The sequence below is a fragment of the Hemitrygon akajei genome, chromosome 11, assembly GCF_048418815.1.
Source record: "Hemitrygon akajei chromosome 11, sHemAka1.3, whole genome shotgun sequence".
In the NCBI taxonomy this organism is placed as follows: domain Eukaryota; kingdom Metazoa; phylum Chordata; class Chondrichthyes; order Myliobatiformes; family Dasyatidae; genus Hemitrygon; species Hemitrygon akajei.
In genome coordinates this window covers 6,368,515-6,388,934 of record NC_133134.1, presented here as the reverse complement: position 1 = coordinate 6,388,934, position 20,420 = coordinate 6,368,515, and the positions used below count along the sequence as shown (strand labels likewise).

The 20,420-nt window shown below is 45.8% G+C and overlaps 1 protein-coding gene across 1 annotated transcript in view; it reads right to left on the bottom strand.

Moving 5' to 3' along the window:
• The window catches only part of daglb (diacylglycerol lipase, beta), a 56,892-nt gene extending 37,268 nt beyond the window's left edge, over nucleotides 1–19,624 (bottom strand). Inside the window, exons 1-6 of the mRNA XM_073060145.1 lie at nucleotides 19,252–19,624; nucleotides 14,384–14,535; nucleotides 11,099–11,273; nucleotides 9,273–9,534; nucleotides 6,277–6,402; nucleotides 4,856–4,989 (exon numbers count right to left, since the gene is read on the bottom strand). Of these exons, the coding sequence (XP_072916246.1) occupies nucleotides 4,856–4,989; nucleotides 6,277–6,402; nucleotides 9,273–9,534; nucleotides 11,099–11,273; nucleotides 14,384–14,535; nucleotides 19,252–19,346 (944 nt within the window). The 5' untranslated portion in view covers nucleotides 19,347–19,624. The remainder of the gene's footprint in view (nucleotides 1–4,855; nucleotides 4,990–6,276; nucleotides 6,403–9,272; nucleotides 9,535–11,098; nucleotides 11,274–14,383; nucleotides 14,536–19,251) is intronic.
• Nucleotides 19,625–20,420: the final 796 nt, after the last annotated feature.

Below are 20,420 nucleotides of genomic sequence, written 5' to 3'. Positions count from 1 at the left end.
TCCCCGGAATTAACCTAGTGAACCTTCTCTGCACTGCCTGGAGAGCCAGTATGTCCTTTCTTAAATATGGACACCAGAACTGCACGCAGTACTCCAGGTGTGGTCTCACCAATACCCGGTACAACTGCAGTAAGACCTCCCTGTTCTTATACTCCATCCCCCTAGCAATAAAAGCCAGCATTCCATTGGCCTTCTTGACCACCTGCTGCACTTGCATACTAACTACAAAATATTTGTTCAGCGTTTCCGCCATCTCCATGTCCCCTACCATTAATTTCCCGGTCTCATCTTCTAGGGGACCAACATTTACTTTAGCCACCCTTTTTCTTTTTATGTAACTATAAAAACTCTTAATATCTGCTTTTATGTTTTTCGCCAATTTACTTCCATAATCTATCTTCCCCTTCTTAATCAATCTTTTTGTTATTTGCTGCTGATCTTTAAAAGCTTCTCGATCTTCAATCTTCCCACTAGATTTAGCTACCTTATATAACTTTCTTTTTAGTCGTATACTTTGCTTTATTTCTTTACTTAGGCACGGATAACTATTTTTTCTTTTACACCCTTTTTTCTTCAGTGGAATATATTTTTCTTGATAATTGTAAAATAACTCCTTAAATATACACCACTGATCAAGTACCGATCTACCCTTTAATCTATTTTCCCAATCCATCTTAAGCAATTCCGCTCTCATACCATCATAGTCTCCTTTATTTAAGCTCAGTACGCTTGTTTGAGATCCAACCCTCTCATCCTCTAATTGAATATGGAATTCGACCATGTTATGGTCACTCATTCCAAGGGGATCCTTTGCTAGGACATTTTTTATTAGTCCTGTCTCATTACACAGGAACAGATCTAAGACTGCTTGCCCCCTTGTCGGCTCAGTAACGTATTGTTCAAGGAACCCATCCCGAATACACTCAATAAACTCTTCTTCAAGGCTGCCGTGTCCGACTTGATTAGTCCAGTCAATATGAAAGTTAAAATCCCCCATAATTATAGCTGTTCCCTTATTACAAGCCCCAACTATTTCCTGATTTATGCTCCGACCAACTGAGTTACAGCTGTTTGGAGGCCTATAGACTACTCCCACCACTGCTTTTTTCCCTTTACTATTTCTTATTTCTACCCAAATTGTTTCGTTATCCTGATCCTTTGAGCCAATATCATTTTGCTTTATTGCTGTGATTTCTTGCTTTATTAACATAGCCACCCCACCTCCTTTTCCTTCTTGCCTGTCTCTCCTAATTGTCGAATACCCTTGTATGTTTAATTCCCAGTCCTGGTCACCCTGCAGCCATGTTTCCGTAATTGCCACAATATCATAACCATACGTAATTATTTGTACTGTCAACTCATCAATTTTATTCCTAATACTAGTGCATTCAAATAAAGGACTTTCAAATATGTTTGACACTTATTTCCTACCTTTTCCTTTTGTACAACTTTACGCTTATCTCCGTACATTCTTTCCCCTCCTGACACACTGTCTTTTTATTCCTCCACTTTTACCTACATCCATTACCTTCTCCATTGTCTTTTTAATTATTTGCTCTCTAGAATCCTCCCCCCCACTAGTTAGTTTAAAGACCTCTCTGCAGCCCTAGTTATATGATTCGCCAGGACACTAACCCCAGCCCGGTTCAGGTGAAGCCTGTCCCTCCGGAACAGTTCTCTCCTGTCCCAGTACTGGTGCCAGTGTCCCAAGAAGCAAAACCCACTTCTCCCACACCAGTCTTTGAGCCACGCGATTAACTCCCTAATTTTATTTAACCTAGCCAAATTTGCTCGTGGCTCAGGTAATAATCCAGAGATTATTACCCTTGAGGTTCTGTTTTTTAATTTGACCCCTAGCTGCTCATATTCCTGTAACAGAACCTTCTTCCTTGTCCTATCTATGTCATTAGTACCGACGTGTACTAAGACAACTGGATCCTCCCCCTCCCACTGCAAGTTTCTCTCCAGCCCAGAAGAGATGTCCTTAACCCTGGCACCAGGCAGGCAACATAGCCTTCGGGACTCTCGCTCTCGGTTGCAGAGAACCCTATCTATCCCCCTGACGATACTGTCCCCTATTACTACAACATTTCTATTGACTCCCCCCTCTAGAATGGCCCCCCACTCCACGGTGCTATGGGCAGGTTGCTCATCCTCCCCACAGTCCCCGCTCCTGCCCTCACAGGGAGTTAAAGCCTCGAATCATTTGGACAAGAGCGAGGCCTGCATCTCCTCCAGCCCTACCTCCTGGATTCCCCTACTTGCCTCACTCATAGCCACACCATCCTGTGCTTGATTGCAATCTACATTAGTTAATCTATTAGATGTGGCTATCTCCTGGTACACAGAGTCCAGGTAACTCTCCCCCTCCCTGATGTGTCGCAGTGTCTGAAGCTCGGACTGCAGCTCATCAATATGAAGCTGGAGTTCCTCGAGCAACAAACACTTGCTGCAAATGTAGTCGCCGTGTCCCTCAATGGGGTCTACCGGTTCCCACATCTCGCAGCAGTAACACATCACCTGCTCCATGCTATATAGTTAATTTAATGTACTAGTATTAGTTATGCAAGAACCCCTTGCCCCAATACAGCCAACTATCACACTATTTAACAATACTTTTAAAGTTATAAGTGTAAAAGGAAGCAGGACTACTTACCAAGCAACTAGTTGTGAGAGCTCTGCAGCTCCGGTCTTCCTCGCCTCACCCAGTTCACACTCAACAAAAGTTGGGACAGAGTTAAAATAAGATTGAAAAGTGCACAGAATATTCAAGTAACACCGGTTTGGAAGACTCCACATTAAGCAGGCTAATTGGTAGCAGCTGAGGTATCATGACTGGGTATAAAAGTAACGTCCATCAAAGGCTCAGTCTTTGCAAGCAAGGATGGGTCGTGGCTCACCCCTTTGCGCCAAAATTCGTGAGAGAATTGTTAGTCAGTTCAAAAGGAACAATTCCCAATGCCAGATTACAGAGAATTCAGGTCTTTCAACATCTACAGTACATAATATTGTGAAAAGCTTCAGAGAATTCAGAGACATCTCAGTGTGTAAAGGGCAAGGTCGGAAACCACTGTTGAATGCGCGTGATCTTCAAGCCCTCAGGCAGCACTGCCTAAGAAACCGTCATGCTACTGTGACAATTATAGCCACCTGGGCTCGGAAATACTTCGGAAAACCATTGTCACTTAACACAGTCCATCACTGCATCCAGAAATGCAACTTGAAACTGTATTACGCAAGGAGGAAGCCATACATCAACTCTATGCAGAAACGCCAGCGAGTTCTCTGGGCCCGAGCTCATCTCAGATGGACCGAAAGCCTGTGGAACCGTGTGCTGTGGTCAGATGAGTCCACATTTCAGCTAGTTTTCAGAAAAAACAGGCGTCGAGTTCTCCGTGCCAAAGATGAAAACGACCATCCTGATTGTTATCAGCGAAAGGTGCAAAAGCCAGCATCTGTGATGGTATGGGGGTGCATCAGTGCCTACGGCATTGGTGAGTTGCATGTATGTGAAGGTACCATTGACTCTGAGGCGTATATTAGGATTTTAGAGAGACATAGGTTGCCATCAAGGCGACGTCTCTTCCTGGGACGTCCATGCTTATTTCAGCAGGACAATGCCAGACCACATTCTGCACGGGCTACAGCAGCGTGGCTTTGTAGACACAGAGTGCGTGTGTTTGACTGGCCTGCTGCCAATCCAGATCTATCTCCTATTGAAAATGTATAGCGCATCATGAAGAGGAGAATCAGACAACGGAGACCACGGACTGTTGAGAAGCTGAAGTCTTATATCAAGCAAGAATGGACAAAATTTCCAATTGCAAATCTACTACAATTAGTATCCTCAGTTCCAAAACGATTAAAAAGTGTTATTAAAAGGAAAGATGATGTAACACAATGGTAAACATGCCTCTGTTCCAACTTTTGTTGAGTGTGTTGCAGTCATCAAATTCTAAATTTGTGTATATTTACAAAATACAATTAGGTTGGTCAGTAAAACTATTGAAAATCTTTTCTTTGTACTTTTGTCAGTTAAATAAAGGTTCACGTGAATTAACATATCACAGATTTTTGTTTTTATTGCATTTTGAAAAATATCCCAACTTTTCTGAAAATGGGGTTTGTATATGCAGTGGATTCTGGTTAATTTTGCCATCAGTTTACCATTTATTTGGGATGACTCTAAAAGAGCAAAAACTAATCAAGAAAATAACTGGATTGTCTTTGTTTGTTTGAGACACCATGTCGCTAAATCAGGGCAGGAGACTGCGACTGAACAGCCTGCAACCAGCGTCAGTTGCGAGGCTGTGTGGCCATTGGGCACTACACCACGTCCAGAGTGGACAGTTTGCAAACAACGCCAGCTGTGCGTGTTTGTATTATGTTATTCAATTGGGCCAACAGACTCAGAATTAAAAAGCACTGATTTTTGACACTACTTCATGCAGTAAGACAATGAAGGCAGTCCAGTATCTGCACAAGGTGTCTGCCCTGATCCTGTTCATTTGCATTCAGTCAAAAGACATGGCAGTGTACACTGAATTTCTCCATCAATAACTATAAAGAACTAATACTGTAATACTGTGGTAGTGTTCTAATTTGTCCTGTACTTCATTGAAATGCATAATTTATATCTCAGTTAAATGGTTGTTTGTCTTTGTCATACCTTTTTAACTATTTCCATGAAACTTCAGCTAACTGGGGTGACTACTTAATTGGGCCAAGATGTACTGGCCCCAATGTGTCCCAGTTAACTGGAATCGAAGGTACTTTATATTTAAAGATTAGCTTTATTTCTCACATGGACATTGAGGAACATGGGACGTGTGAGGTAGCGTCAGGTGCGACTCACCAGCTGCAGTCCGGGTTCAGCTTGCACACGCCGGTGAGCAGGTGGCTGAAGATGTACAGGGGCCAGCCGTAGATAGCAGCAGCAAACTGCATGTAGTGCGCCGCATTCTCCAACTCCTTGTCCAGCTCTTCAGCCTGGAGACAACAACAATCACACAATTTCAAACTACACAAGAAATCACTTCATGGTCTTATTGTCCCAAATTGCATCATAGCCAATTAAATATATGCCAAGAATATTACTAAACAGTTGGATATTCAGCACAGCAGTGGCATGGTATTGTAATGCTTTACGATGCCAGCGGCCAGAGTTTAATTCCTGCAAGAGCTCGTACGTTCTCTCAGTGACCGCGCGAGTTTCCTCTGCTTGCTCCAGTTTTCTCCCACATTCCAAAGACACAAGGGTTTGGGTTACTAAGGTGTGGGCATGCTATGTTGGCACCAGGAGTGTGGCAATACTTGCCAGCTGTCCAAGCACATCCTCAGACTGTGTTGGTTATTGATGCAAACAGTCCATTTCACTCTGTTTTGATGCACACGTGCCAAATAAAGTAAATCTTTAAGATCTTTCTCCTCATCTACTTGCAAATTAGCAACAAAAATATATAAATTGAATTCTTTGTAGTTATATGTCTATTTTGTTAAAAATTTCTGTTCACCTCCAATAAAATGGCAGACGACAATTAAATAACAAGTTGGAAAGTTAGAGTAAACATTGGATGATGTCACTTTAAAAAGATATGGAGGTTGAATGAAGCTGCTCCCACTCTCACCCTCTTCAACTCCAGCCACTCTCCGACACCCAACAGGGGCGAGTTACAGCGGCCAGTTAACCAATGGACCCACACAGATGTGGGAGGAAAGCAGAGCCCCCAGAGGAAACCCAGGCAGTCACGAGGGCAATTACCAGCTTTATATTTGCAGGTTGATTTTACACAGGAAAATCTAGCCTGGGCCCTACATACTGATGCAATTACTAAGAAGGCATGACAATGGCTATACCGTATTTCATTAGGAGTCTGAGGAGGCTTGGCATGTCACCAATAATTCTAGCAAATTTGTCCAGATGTACTGTGGAGAGCATTTTGACTGGTTACATCAGCATCACCCCCCCACCTTCCGCCTCCCGGTACAGAGGCAACACTGCACAGGATCACAAGAGGCCGCAGAGGGCTACAGGCGCAGCAAGCTCCATCCCGGCCAGCAAGAGCATCTGCAAAAGGTAACTCCTCAAGGTGGCATCCATCATTAAGGACCCCCATCACCCAGGACGTTCCCTCTTCTCATTACTTCCATCAGCAGAAAAATCACGGTCATGGAAAGAGCATGGTCAGCCATGTCATACAACACATAACGAACAAACTGTATGCCAGTGATATTAACCCTGATTCTTATCAGAATGACTCTTCATAGCAAACTGACCGCAGACGCTGGTTGTGGGTCCACGCATGCTTCATCGTCCAGCTCCCTGCTTTGCTCTATCTTATCCTGCTCCAGGTGTAGGAGAGCGAGCCCCGCGGCAATATCGCCCGGCACTAGATCCGTGTCCTGTCCACGAGCAAGCAGAGAAACAGAAGAACATTCACAATTCAGAAGTTCAATGTAAATTTATTATCAGCATACCAGATATTACCCTGTACTACCTTGAGATTTATCTTCTTGCTGACATTTACAGGAAAAAGAAATACAGTGGAATTATTAAAATTATACATAAACAAACACTGACAAACAACCAATGTGCAAAGATGACAAATTGTGCAAAATCAACTAAATAAATAAATACTGAGAACATGGATTGTAGAGTCTAGGCTGTGGAATGAGTTCAGTGTTGTGGTGAGTGAGCCTGATGGTTGAAGAACTGTCTCCTGACCCTGGTGGTGGGACCCACGGCTCTGTGCCTCCTGTCCGATGGTAACAGCAAGAGGGAATGCTGCTTTCTTGTAGCAGTGTTATTGCAGCCATGCTCAAAGATGGATGAGAGATAAAAGATATTAAAAAGGTATAGTGGCAAAGTGCCCAAAACACTGCACTAGTAATTTGAAAACACAAGTTTAAATCCCATCAGTGCAGCTGAGGAACTTAAATCTAGTGCCAGTAACAGTAACTGTGAAATTGTGTCACAACCCATGCAATTCTCTCACTTCCTTTCAGAATGCAATGTAATGTAACTTGATTACTTAAATAAAAACAGTAAAAGTTGGAAATATTGTGAAAACTGAATGAGTTTGAGGAGATTTGGCAGGTCACTAAAATCGCTAACAAATTTCCATAGATGTATGGTGGGGAGTATTCCGACTGTAGTTACATCGCCCCCTCCCCGGTGGGGGTCACTGCACAGGATCACAAGATGCTCCACAGGGCTGAAGACTCAGCCAGCTCCATCATGGGCACAAACCTCCCCACAATCAAGGGCATCTACAAAAGGTGGTGCTTCACCAAGGCAGAATCCATTATTAAGCAGCCACACCATCTGGGACATGTCCTACTCTCTTTACTACCATCAAAGAAGAGTTACTGCAGGGGTTCCCAACCATTTTCATGCAATGGACCAATACCATTTAGCAAGAGAAAGGAATCTGAAGATCCACACTCCATGATTCAGGAATAGCTTCTTCCCTTCCACCAGACTTCTACCCACAAACACTTCCTCGTTATTTCTTCTTGTTACACTAGTTATTTTGCAGTTGCTCAGTACTGCTACCATAAAACAACAAATTCACATCGAGTCAGTGACAATAAACCTGATTCTAAAAATTCATCAACCTGAGACACTCACTCTTGCTTCTCTCTCTGCAGACACTGCCTAACCAGCTGAGTACTTCCAGCATTTCTATTTCCAATCTCTGGCTCGTGTACCCAGTGTGACCAACAAGTCTGAACACCCATCTAAAACACTTAACCAAATGCCCTATAACCCAAAAAACCAATTCATAAGAGGTTTCCGCTCTAAAATCTAAAACTAGGGAGCAGAACTTTGGGCTGTTCTGGAGTCCTGGATCTTTAGACCCCTAATCCCCCTACTCTGCAGCAGCAATACAGAGTAAGACATAAAAGTTACTATAAATTGCAAAATAACCTGTGCAAGAAGAAATAACAAGGTACCATTCATGGGCACCATGGTAACGTAGCGGTTGGCATAACGCTATTACAGATCAGGGTGTTCCAGAGTTCAGAGTTCAATTCCGACACCATTCTGTGAGGAGTCTCTGTAGGTCCTCCCCATGGGGCGAGTGGGTTTTCCCCAATGGGCCACAGTCCAAAGAAATCATTGTAAATTGTCCCGTGGTTGGGCTAGGGCTAATCAGAAACATAAAAAGTTCTGCACGCTGCACGTCATTAAAATAACACACACAAAACGCCAGATAAACAGTCAATATTTCTAGGCATGGCTGTGCAAGCGATTAGTGTGCCTCTAGACAGATCAGGTCTGTACGTTCTGGATGGGCTGAAGAGCCTGCTTCTTCGCTATTGTGCTCTACTGACTTTAAGAAAAACTGATGAAGTATTTAGCAGACATAATGATAACCTGAACACAAGGCAAAAATAAATCATACTGCATTGTCAGACTAAGGATAATCTGAGTCAAAACCCACTGATAAAAGCCAGCAGTCAGCAAACTGAACTACACATTAGTTCAGCTGGTAATCCGCTTGCCTGACCTTTAAACAGGCATTTTCTAAGTGTTCTTAAAATGTTGCAGAGAGATTGGGAACCAGAACTGGTTTATTATTGTACCAAAATACAATGAAAAGCTTGTCTTGCAAACTGTTCATACAGGTCAGATACCACAGGGTGGCACAGCAGTGTACTGGTTACCATAATGCTTTACAGTACTGGTGACCTGGGTTCAGTTCCTGCTGCTGACAGTGCGGAGTTTGCAAGTTCTCCCTGTGACCATGTGGGTTTCCTCCCACAGTTCAAAGGTGTACTGGTTGGTAGGTTAACTGCTCATTGTAAATTACCCTGTGATTAGGCTAAGTTTAAATTGGGGGATTGCTGGACAGCATGACTCGAAGGGCCTATTCCATGCTGTATCGCGATAAATAAATTTTTAAAATATCACTACACAGTGCATTGAGGCAATAACAATGCAGATTGCAGATCAGAAATATGAGAGATTATGAAGATGCTGGAAATCTTGAAAAACAAATACAAAATGCTGGAGGAATTCAGCAGGCCAGGCAGCATCTATGGAGAGGAATAAACAGTAGGACTGGAAAGGAAGAGAGAAGAAAGCAGAATAAGAAGGTGGGGGGTGGGGAGAGGGAAGGAGTACAAGCTGGCAGGTAACAAGTGAGGGGGAAGGGGTGATAGGTGGAAGAGGTAATAGGCCAGAGAAGAAATTTGATAGAAGATGAAAGTGGACCAGGGGAGAAAGGGAAGGAGGAGGAATGCAGATGCAGTGTTTAGGAACTCACCATGAAGAAGCTGCTGAAAAGTCCGCCGATGTGCGTGAAGGCGGCTTGGGTATCCGCGTCCCTCGTAATGCAGCAGCACAGAAGCTTAAACCTGTACTCCCACACCCGCGCAGCCATCGAGCGGGCAGTGTACAGAAACTGCAATGACTCACTGCTCTCCAGGTTACGCTCATCGCCTGCAGCCAAGCCCAGCCGCTTGGGCCTACCCAGAGGGTCGAAGACAATGAGAACTGCAATCACCGTGAACAGTAAGAAAATCCAGCTGCAAAGGGGAAAGTCGGATTAGCAACAACAAAAAAATGTACTTTCCTCAAAAATATCTTTTGGAACTGAAAGCCACTACTTTAAAATATGTTCAGAGAATGCCAGTGGCTCTGATTCTGAGTGAGCTTGAGGAGATTTTTATATATCACACATCGATGTAAAGTAGAGAGCATTCTAACCGGCTGCATCACGGCCTAGTAGAGGTTCAAGTGCTACAGAGCCAGTTCCGTCATGAGCACAACCACCCTCACCATTGTCTCAACAAAGCAGCAGTCATCAAGGACTCTCACCTGCTCCAAGATCACTCTAACCCTTCCCTCCCACATCGCTCTCCATTTATCTCTCATCCAGATGCCTGTCTAAGAATATCTTAAATGTCCCTAATGTTTCTGTTTCTACTACCAATCCTGATCGCATGCTCCATGCACCCGCCACTGTGTAAAAAAAAACCTGTCTCTGACAATCCCTCTATACCTTCCTCCCAACACCTTAAAATTATGCCCCACCCTGGTAGCCACTTCTGCCCTGGGAAAAAGTCCATGGCTGTCCACTCTGTCTAAGCCTCTCATCTCCTTGTACATCTCTATCAAGTCACCTCTCATCCACTTACACTCCAAAGAGAAAAGCCCTAGCTCACTTAACCTATCTTCACAAGACATTCTCTCCAATCTAGGCAGCATCCTGGTAAATCTCCTCTGCACCCTCTCTAATGCTCCCACATCTTCCTGTAATGAGGTGACAAGAACTGAACACAATATTCCTAGTATGGTCTATCTAGAGTTTCATACAGCTGTAACATTACCTCGTGGCTCTTGAATTGAGTTTCCTGACTAAAGGCGGCCAACACAACATACACCTTCTTAACTAGCCTATCAACTTATGCGGCAACTTTGAGGGATCTGTGGGCATGGACCCCAAGATGCCTCTGTTCCTCTACAATGTTAAGAATTCTGTCATCATTACAATTTCAGGGTGTATATTGTATACATTTCTCTGACATTAAATGTACCAATTGAAACCTACTGAATCATTGAGCCTGTATTCTGCCTTCAAGTTCAAGATTAATGATTCAAAATTGTTTAACGTCATTACCAACAAACAAGTGTAAAAGAACAGAATAATTGCCACTCCAGATCCATTGCAGCACAAAAAGAGAAACAAGATAAAGAACACAATAATAAGCAAATACACTAAATATAAATACGCACGATAGCTATATGCATAGATTGATTGCATGCCCATACAGTGACACTAGGCACAGCAGTGACTGTACACAAGGTGAATCTGACAGGTAATGATAAAGTAGTGGTGGCTGGGGGCGTGGGTTAGTGGGTAAAGGTGTTGATCAGCCTTACTGCTTGAGGAAAGTAAATGATTTTGAGTCTGGTGGATGCTATGTAGCCTTCACCCTGATGAGAGTGGGATAAACAGTCCATGAGTTGAGTGGGTGGGATCCTTCATAATGTTACTGGCCCCTTTCTCTATATACGCACTTGATGGTGGGTAGCTTCACACTTTTCCAGTTGCTAATCTTATAACTGAAGCTTAAGCAAAGTTCTTACCTTGCAATGACAGCTATAGAGATTGTATTAACCAAAGTGGCAGGGCAGCCCATTGTTTCATCATTGACCAAGACTACGCCCAAGATAGCCCAGACCAGTTCGGGTAGGTAGAGTGCAGTTCGGATGTAGATCAGGACTGGGATGTGCCGCCGTGGCCGCAGATTAGTGATTGTCCCTGAAACAGGTGAAAAGTGGTGATGAAATGATCACAGTACGGGGGGTTGGGGGAGGGGGTTACTTTCAGCTACAGAAGCTTAACATTGTCAAGTATTTTTGAAATTAGATGAGGGAGTAGGCTAAACCGCTGTAGTGTGGAGCCAGACTGACAATCTAATTCAGCGTGGAATTCCAAACTTCCTGAGGAGTACTCATTGACAGTTTCTCCAACTGCATTTCAACAGTGGAGTTCCAACACCAGAAAATCCCCAGGCTCACCCTGCCTCAGGTTAGGTGAATGCTGGAAGGAAGAGGAACATTCTGGGCAGTATAAAACACTGGTAAGGAGGAACAATGCTTTGGGTCCATCTGAAACATAAGACAGAGGAGCAGAATAAGGTTATCTGACCCATGAAAGCTACTCCACCAATCGGTCACAGTGCATTGATTAACCCTCTCAGCCCCATTCTCTTGCCTTCTCCCCGTAAACTTCAGTGCACTTACTAACCAACCTCTGCCTTGAACATACCGAATGACTTGACCTCCACAGCCCTCTGTGGCAGTGTCCAGATTCACACCCTCTGCCTAAAGAAATTCCTCCTCACCTCTGTTCTAAAGGGACATCTTTCTATTCTGAGGCTATGCCCTCTGGTCCTAGACTCTCTCACTATTGGAAACATCCTCTCCACGTCCTCTCTGTCTAGACTGTTCAATATTCAGCAGTTTTCACTAAGACCCCTCTCCCACTCAATCTTCTAAATTCCAGTGAATTCAGGCCCAGAACCATCACACACTTCTCATACATTAGCCCTTTCATTTCGGGATTACTCTCGCGTGGGCAAAGTACTGGAGAGTTTAACATCGGTAGCTGAGCGAAGGGCGCTGAGTAGGCTACGGTCAATTATGGAAAACTCTGAACATCCTCTACATAGCACCATCCAGAGACAGAGAAGCAGTTTCAGCGACAGGTTACTATCGATGCAATGCTCCTCAGACAGGATGAAGAGGTCAATACTCCCCAATGCCATTAGGCTTTACAATTCAACCGCCAGGACTTAAGAACTTTTTAAAAGCTATTATTAATGCTTTTTGAGATAGTGATTTAGATGCATATCATATTTTTTTACTGAGTTAAGTATTGTATGTAATTAGTTTTGCTACAACAAGTGTATGGGACATTGGAAAAAAGTTGAATTTCCCCATGGGGATGAATAAAGTATCTATCTATCTATCTATCTAACCTCCTCTGGACCCTCCCCAACACATTCTTTCTTAGATAAGGGGCACAAAACTGCACACAATACTCCATATGTGGTCTGACCAATGCCTTACATAAAGCCAGAAGGAAAAGAGCAAGTGCGTTTTTAAACTGCATGAAGGGGAGGTGATGCAGAGGGATTGTTCGTGAAAGAGTAGGTTGTTTAGCAGTAAGTTGTCTAGCAGATTGCGGCTTCCCCACCTACCATAGCTGACAGAGCGGTCAAGTACACCCACAACACTTCCCCCTCCCGCCTCTCCTGTATGCCTCACTAAGAGTTAGAATCAGGTTTAATATCACCGCATCAATTTGTTGTTTTGCAGCAGTAGTACAGTGCAATACACAACACAAAAAACTATATGTTGCAATTAAAAATATATAAAGTATAAAAAAATTAGATTAAGCTCTGTAAGTAGTACCAAAAGAGCACAAACAAAGTGAAGTAGTATACATGAGTTCATGGTCCATTCAGAAATCCGGTATCATAGGGGAAGGAACTGTATCTAAATCATTGAGTGTGTGTCTTTAGGCTTCCTCGCTGATGATAGCAAAGAGAAGAGGGCATGCCCTGGGTGATGGGGATCCTTAATGATGAACACTGCCTTCCTGAACAGCCACCAGCTCCACAGTCAGCGCACTGTCCTCTATTCAAGATGGAGGACACAACAAGATGGAAGTGAATGAACCTTTGGATTTCTCCACCCTTACAGACTACAATATACTCACTGGGTATACCCAGGCTAAGGTTTTTAGGGCACCAATAAAGTTTGGAGACATGGGGGAATCCGGCTGAAACACAGTGCCAGCCTTCATGTTCCTAAATTTCATTACAGGATCCAAGGATTCGTTGCCTGATCCCACTTCTATTTACGTGTTTACATGCAGAATAATTCACAGCAAAATCCATCACCCAAAAGTTAAAGCTAGACATTTCCCAGTCATGGAGTCAGAGTACCCTGGCACAGAAACAGGCCCTTTGGTCCATCTAGTCCATGCTGAACTGTTATTCTGCCTAGTCCTATCCACCTGCACCTGGACTACAGCTCTCCATATCTACATACTTACCCAAAATTTTCTTAAACATCACAATCAAACCCAAATCCACCACTCCCGCTGGCAGCTCGTTCCACACTCTCACCACCCTCTGAGTGAAGAAGTTCCCCCTCATGTTACACTTAAATATTCTACCTCTTATCCTTAACACATAACCTCTAGTCCTAATCTCACCCAGCCTCAGTGGAAAACGCCTGCTTGCATTTACCCTATCTATACTCATAATTTTGTATACCTCTATCAGGTCTCCCCTCATTCTCCTGCACTCTAGGGTAATAAAGTCCTAACCTATTCAATCTTTCCCTAAAACTCAGGTCCTCCAGTCCCAGCAACGTCCTTGTAAATTTTCTCTGTACTCCTTCAATCTTATTGACATCTTTCCTGTAGGTAGGTGACCAGAGTGGCACACAATACTCCAAACTAGGCCTCAGCAACAACTTCAACATACAACCAAACTCCTGTACTCAATGCATTGATTTATGAAGGCCAATGTGCCAAAAGCTCTCTTTACAACCCTATCAACCTGGGACACCACTTTCAAGGAATTATGGACCTCGATTCCCAGTTCCCTCTGTTCTACCACACTCCTCAGTGGCCTACCGCTCACCACACAAGACCCATCCTGGATGGTCCTACCCAAAGTGCAACAGATCACACTTGTCTGCGTTAAATTCCATCTGCCATTGGTAGCTGAAACAGGCTGGTCCAGATCCTGCGGCAAGCTTTGATAGTGTTCCTCGCTGTCCGCTATGCCCTCAATCTTGGTGTCATTCGCACATTTACTGAACTGTAGCATGGTAAACAGAAATAATACTCACCTTGCATGCTAGTGCACACAATTACAAGTAAGATGATTATGATTGCAGCCAAAAGGACAAGCAGTACCAGGAGATAGCTGGGGAGAATTCTTCCATGTTTACAGTCAAGCTGGCCTCTGTACGTCAAGTACAAGACCAGGATCCCAATCCACCTGTAAAACCAAAGTAACGTTAGCCAGCTTTCCAGCACAGCAGCAAGATTCCTGGTATCATAGGACCAGATTTATACCTGGCAAAAGAAATAAATACATGAAACCAGCAACAAAAAATAAAATTATCTCAACCAAGATAGAAACTGGTGACCAATTAAAAACAAAATCTTCACTAAATTTGCTGTACAATTCTCTCTGACTATTGCATTAATGTTTAGATTCAGAGAGTCACAGAACAAGAAGAGTTATTCAGATTTATTTATCTCATGTATCTCTCTCTCCCCCACTGCCCCAATGCTGTCAGAGGATGGTGCCAGAATAAGGTTATGGGTTGAGGACTCTAATTCATGTATGATTGTGTTTCTAGTCCTTTTGGCCATTGCTAGTTTGGACAATTTTAAATCTGAGCGGCCTGAACTCAATGTGCCTTTTCATTTTGTCATTTATATTCGGTGTTTCCGCTCTATTTTTCTGCTGCCGTTTACGCATTTTGTGCTTTTTTCATGCGTGCGGGGGGGGGGGGGGGTTGATGTTTGATGCTTTTCTTTGAACAGTTCGGTCCCATGGTGGTTCTTTGTTTCGTGGCTGTCTGTGGGAAGATGAATCGCAGGGTTGTACACTGCATACTTTGAATCAAAAGATATGGTGACAAACCGCTGGACCATGCGCATCACTACTTAGGACCTACCACAGATGTGTGGTAGAGAGCATCCCAACAAGCTGTATCACTGCACGGTACGGAAACTGCACCGCGGCGGACAAGAGGGCTCTATGACAGGTAGTCAAACCTGCCCAATGTATCACCTAACCCTAACCCTACCTGGCATCAAGGACGGACATACAGAAAGGTGACAGGAAAAGGCCAGCAATACGAGGGGTGATTGATAAGCTCGTGGCCTAACGTAGGAGGAGTCAATTTTAGAAAACCTAGCACATTTATTTTTCAACATAGTCCCCTCCTACATTTACACACTTAGTCCAGCGGTTGTGAAGCATCTGGATCTTGGACCTCCAGGAAGTATCCACAGCAGGGGTGATTGATAAGTTTGTGGCCTAGGGTAGGAGATGAGTTATACAGCTCTTGTTACATGCACAGGCAGTTCAACTCTGAGTGATTATGCAAAAAGTTTGAAGTTAATAACTCATTGAGGTGATTGATGTTTGTGGGCTAAGGTCGGAGAACAACCAAGTCCAGCTCCTGGCCTTCACGTGTGGCTTAGCTACTAAGTCCAACGGAGCTGTTTCTACTGACAGGAGAAAGGACAAAGGCGGGTTACTGGCGCTGTAAAACTAGTCACTTCAAGCAGATGGGGCTCATCAGTTGTGGTTGGCAGCTCATCTAGGAGAAGAAAGTCTCTGATCTCAAACCTCCGCTGCCTTGCGGCTATACCCACTGATGGGGAATCCCGAGAGAAACCCCGGAGCTGGAGTCCCTGCGGCAGTCCTATGTTGAGTTCAACGCTGACTGGCAACTCCTTCAATGTCGCTGGTGCCAAACTGTATCAGTCTCTGTTGTTCCTTCGGATTCATCAGCTGCATGGAGAGGGGAACTTGCTGCTTGAACAACAGCTTGCTCTCCTATTGTACTGGCCAGGCTCACGTCTCTAGACAGCTAGCTGCAACATCCACAGTTGACCCCAACTGACAGAAGCCTCACAGTAGCGTGATTGGTTTTCCTAGTTCTGAACAAAGGCTATAACCACAAAATTTGTGCCTTATTCTGGATGTCAAAATAATTATCTAGTCAATATCATCTCCAGATCCAAAATCCTTGAGTGGAAACTTATTTCAAACATATCGCAATCAACGGCCCCCACTGCGCGTTCCAGAATCCGCCGGGCCCCAATGTTGCGCTCCGCAATTCATCGGCCCCCACTGCACGTTCTGCAATCCACCACACATTCTTCTTTTGCCCATTATGACATCAACGTTTAGGGCAGCAATGAAGATCCTCCATATCTGGCGGCATTCCACAAGACCATGAGATGTAGGAGCAGAATTAGGCCATTTGGCCCATCGAGTCTGCTCCAATATGGCTGATCCAATTTTCCTCTCAGCCCCAGTCTCCTGCCTTCTCTCTATATCCTTTCATGCCCTGACCAATCAAGAATCTATCAAGCTCTGCCTTAAATTATATACAGAACTGGGCCTCCACAGCTGCCTGTGGCAAAGAATTCCACAGATTCATCACTCTCTGGCTTCCTTCATCTTGTCAGTAGCTTCCTCTCAGCTTACTGTCAGTCATAGTAGAGATTCAGGAATACCATCGCACTCCGATGTAGAGGATTCTCCATTGTTGTTTCTGTAAAATTTTTGTTTCACCAGTCAGGGTTGTTAGCCCTAAGCTGAGAGCCTGAACCTGGAGGACTGGCGGACCACTCTGGCCTCTACCCTTTGACCTTTTTGTCATGGATGACCTACTAAGAGCCAAAGCATAAAACTCTGATTCTAGCCAGCATAGTGCTCCATAGCCTCTGGACCTTGACAAGATTGTGGTCCTCTTGATGAAACTGCACTTGAAAACACCAATATCGATTTGTCCTGCCCAGTCTAACTAATTTGTTTATTTAGTGATACAGCAGGACAACAGGCCCTATGAGCCCGCGCCACCCAATTACATGACCAGTTAGCTTACTAACCCATGTGTCTTGGGAATGGGGGAAGAAACCCACGCAGTCACAGGGAGTGCGTAGAAACTCCTTACGGTCAGCGATGGGAATTGAACCCGGGTCGCTGGTACTGTAATAGTGTAATGCTAACTACTATGTTACTGTTCAATAACAAAATGACAATATAAAATAATAAAATACATCAATAGGTTTGAGTGTCTTGCTGGCTGTCAGGTTAAATGATCTTTAATTCCCTGTTGTCTCATCCTCCTTTCTCAAACTGAAGTTACGTTGCTACTTTCAAACCTGCAGGAACAATTCCAGAACCTGTGATTGAGCAAGACATTTCTAAACTGCTACTTGTGCAAACTAACATTGTGCAATAGGGCTGTTGGAGTCCTGTTAATGGTATTCCATTAATGAGGCACGGTTACACACAACTAGCCCAGGAGATAGGGTGGGGGGGTGGGGGATACTGGCGGAGAGAAAAAACACTGGGGAGAGAGTTAGGAGGAAAAATGTGGGGGGGGGAAGAGGGCAGGGAAAGGGAAAAAGGGAACACAAGGGAAGGAAACAGAGGGGTGGGACAGGGAATACTGGGGGGGGGAGAAGAGAGACAGGGAACATCGAGGAAGGGGGCAGAAGGGGCAGGAAATATTGGGGGAGGGCACGGTGGGGGGACAGCGAATACTGGGGAGGGGGAGAGGAGGACAGGGAATACCAGGAGGGGGAAGGGGAGGACAGGGAATACTGGGAGGGGGAAGGGGAGGACAGGGAATACCAGCAGGGGGAAGGGGAGGACAGGGAATACCGGAGAGGGAGAAGAGACAGGGAATACCGGTGGAGGGGGAGAGAGACAGGGAATACCGGTGGAGGGAGAGAGAGAGACAGGGAATACCGGTGGAAGGGGAGAGAGACAGGGAATACCGGAGGGGGGGGGGGAGAGAGAGACAGGGAATACCGGTGGAGGGGGAGAGAGACAGGGAATACCGGTGGAGGGGGGGAGAGAGACAGGGAATACCGTGGAGGGGGGGGAGAGAGACAGGGAATACCGTGGAGGGGGAGAGAGAGAGAGAGAGAGACAGGGAATATCGGTGGGGGGTTGAGAGAGAGACACACAGGGAATACGGAGGGAGGGGGAGAGAGAGACAGGGAATACCGGTGGAGGGGGAGAGAGACACACACACAGGGAATACCGGGGGTGGGGGGGAGAGACACACACAGGGAATACTGGGGGAGGAGGAGACAGAGAGAGACAGGGAATACCGGTGGAGGGGGAGAGACAGACAGGGAATACTGGGGGAGAGGGAGACAGAGACAGACAGGGAATACCGGTGGAGGGGGAGACAGAGACAGACAGGGAATACTGGTGGAGGGGGAGAGAGAGACACACACAGAGAATACCGGGGGAGGGGAGAAGAGACACACACAAGGAATACCGAAAGGGGGGGAAGAGAGAGGGAGACACACACACAGGGAATACCGGTGGAGGGGGAGAGAGACACACACACAGGGAATACCGAAGGGGGGTGGGGGGGAGAGAGACAGACAGGGAATACCGAAGTGGGGTGGGGGGGAGACAGACACACAGGGAATACCGAAGGGGGGTGGGGGGGGGGGAGACAGACACACAGGGAATACCGGTGGAGGGGGAGAGAGAGACAGACAGGGAATACCGGTGGAGGGGGAGAGAGACACACACACAGGGAATACCGAAGGGGGGTGGGGGGGGAGAGAGACACACACAAGGAATACCGAAAGGGGGGGAAGAGAGAGGGAGACAGACACACAGGGAATACCGGTGGAGGGGGAGAGAGAGACACACAGGGAATACCGGTGGAGGGGGAGAGACACACACAGAGGGAATACCGAAGGGGGGTGGGGGGGAGAGAGACAGACAGGGAATACCGGTGGAGGGGAGAAGAGAGAGACAGGGAATACCGGTGGAGGGGAGAAGAGAGAGACAGGGAATACCGAAGGGGGGTGGGGGGGAGAGAGACACACACAAGGAATACCGAAAGGGAGGGGAGAAGAGAGAGACAGGGAATACCGAGGAGCGGAGAGGGGAGTGTGCGTTTAGGGGGTGGAACGGGGCCGCTCTCCTTACCACAAAACCCGGAGTAACAGCTCAAAGGCCCCGGGAAAGACCAGGTCGTCACTGGCCAGGGACCAGCGCCTCCCGAACACCACCAGCGCCGGCATCTCTGGGCCGTGCTCGCGTTCGCGGCCTGGGAGCGTTCGGCTCAGCCCGCGGCCGCCGGGCCCACAACAACCCGCCGCCGGAGAGCACGACCCTCCATCACCGCCCCACCCACCAACCACACAGTCCCTCCGGCAACCGGCCCGCCTCTCAAACGTTCCGCCCCGGCTCGCACGAACGTCAGCCTCGTTTCTTTGCAATTTGAAATTTCTGCATCACTTTTACTAGGTTCGTGTGTTTGAAATGCAGCCCGCCTCTTGTACATTGTCGGGCCATGTCACCTCAGAGGAGATCAAGAGTTCAGGAGCCGCGAGTTAATAGAAAATATGCGCAGGAGTAGGCCGTTCGGCCCTTCGAGCCTGCACGGCCATTCAGTATGATCATGGCTGATCATCCAACTCAGAACCCTGTACCTGCTTTCTCTCCATACCCCCCGATCCCTTTAGCCACAAGGGCCATATCTAACTTCCTCTTAAATATAGCCAATGAAGCGGCCTCAACTGTTTCCTGTGGCAGAGAATTCCACAGATTCACCGCTCTCTGTGTGAAGAAGCTTTTCCTCATCTCGGTCCTAAGAGGCTTCCCCTTTATCCTTAAACTGTGACCCCTCGTTCTGGACTTCCCCAACATCGGAAACAATCTTCCTGCATCTAGCCTGTCCAATCCCTTTAGAATTTTATACGTTTCAATAAGATCCCCCCTCAATCTTCTAAATTCCAGCGAGTATAAGCCTAGTCTGTCCAGTCTTTCTTCATATGAAAGTCCTGCCAATGTGGAGGCTTTAGAGAGACTGCAGGGGAGATTCGCCAGAATGCTGTCTGGATGAGAGAGCATGTCTTCCGAGTAAAGAGAAAGGCTCTCCAAAGGCTTTTCTCTTTGGAGAGAAGGAAGATGGGAAGTGATTTGATAACAGGCATAGTCAGCCAGAGACTTTTTCCCAGGGTGAAAATGGTTAATACTAGGGGTCAATACCTTTGAGGTGATTGGAAGTAGGGGATCATCGATTTAGAAATTTTACACCGAGTGAGGGGTATGTGGAATATTCTACGGAGGTGGGTAGAGGCAGATACATTAGG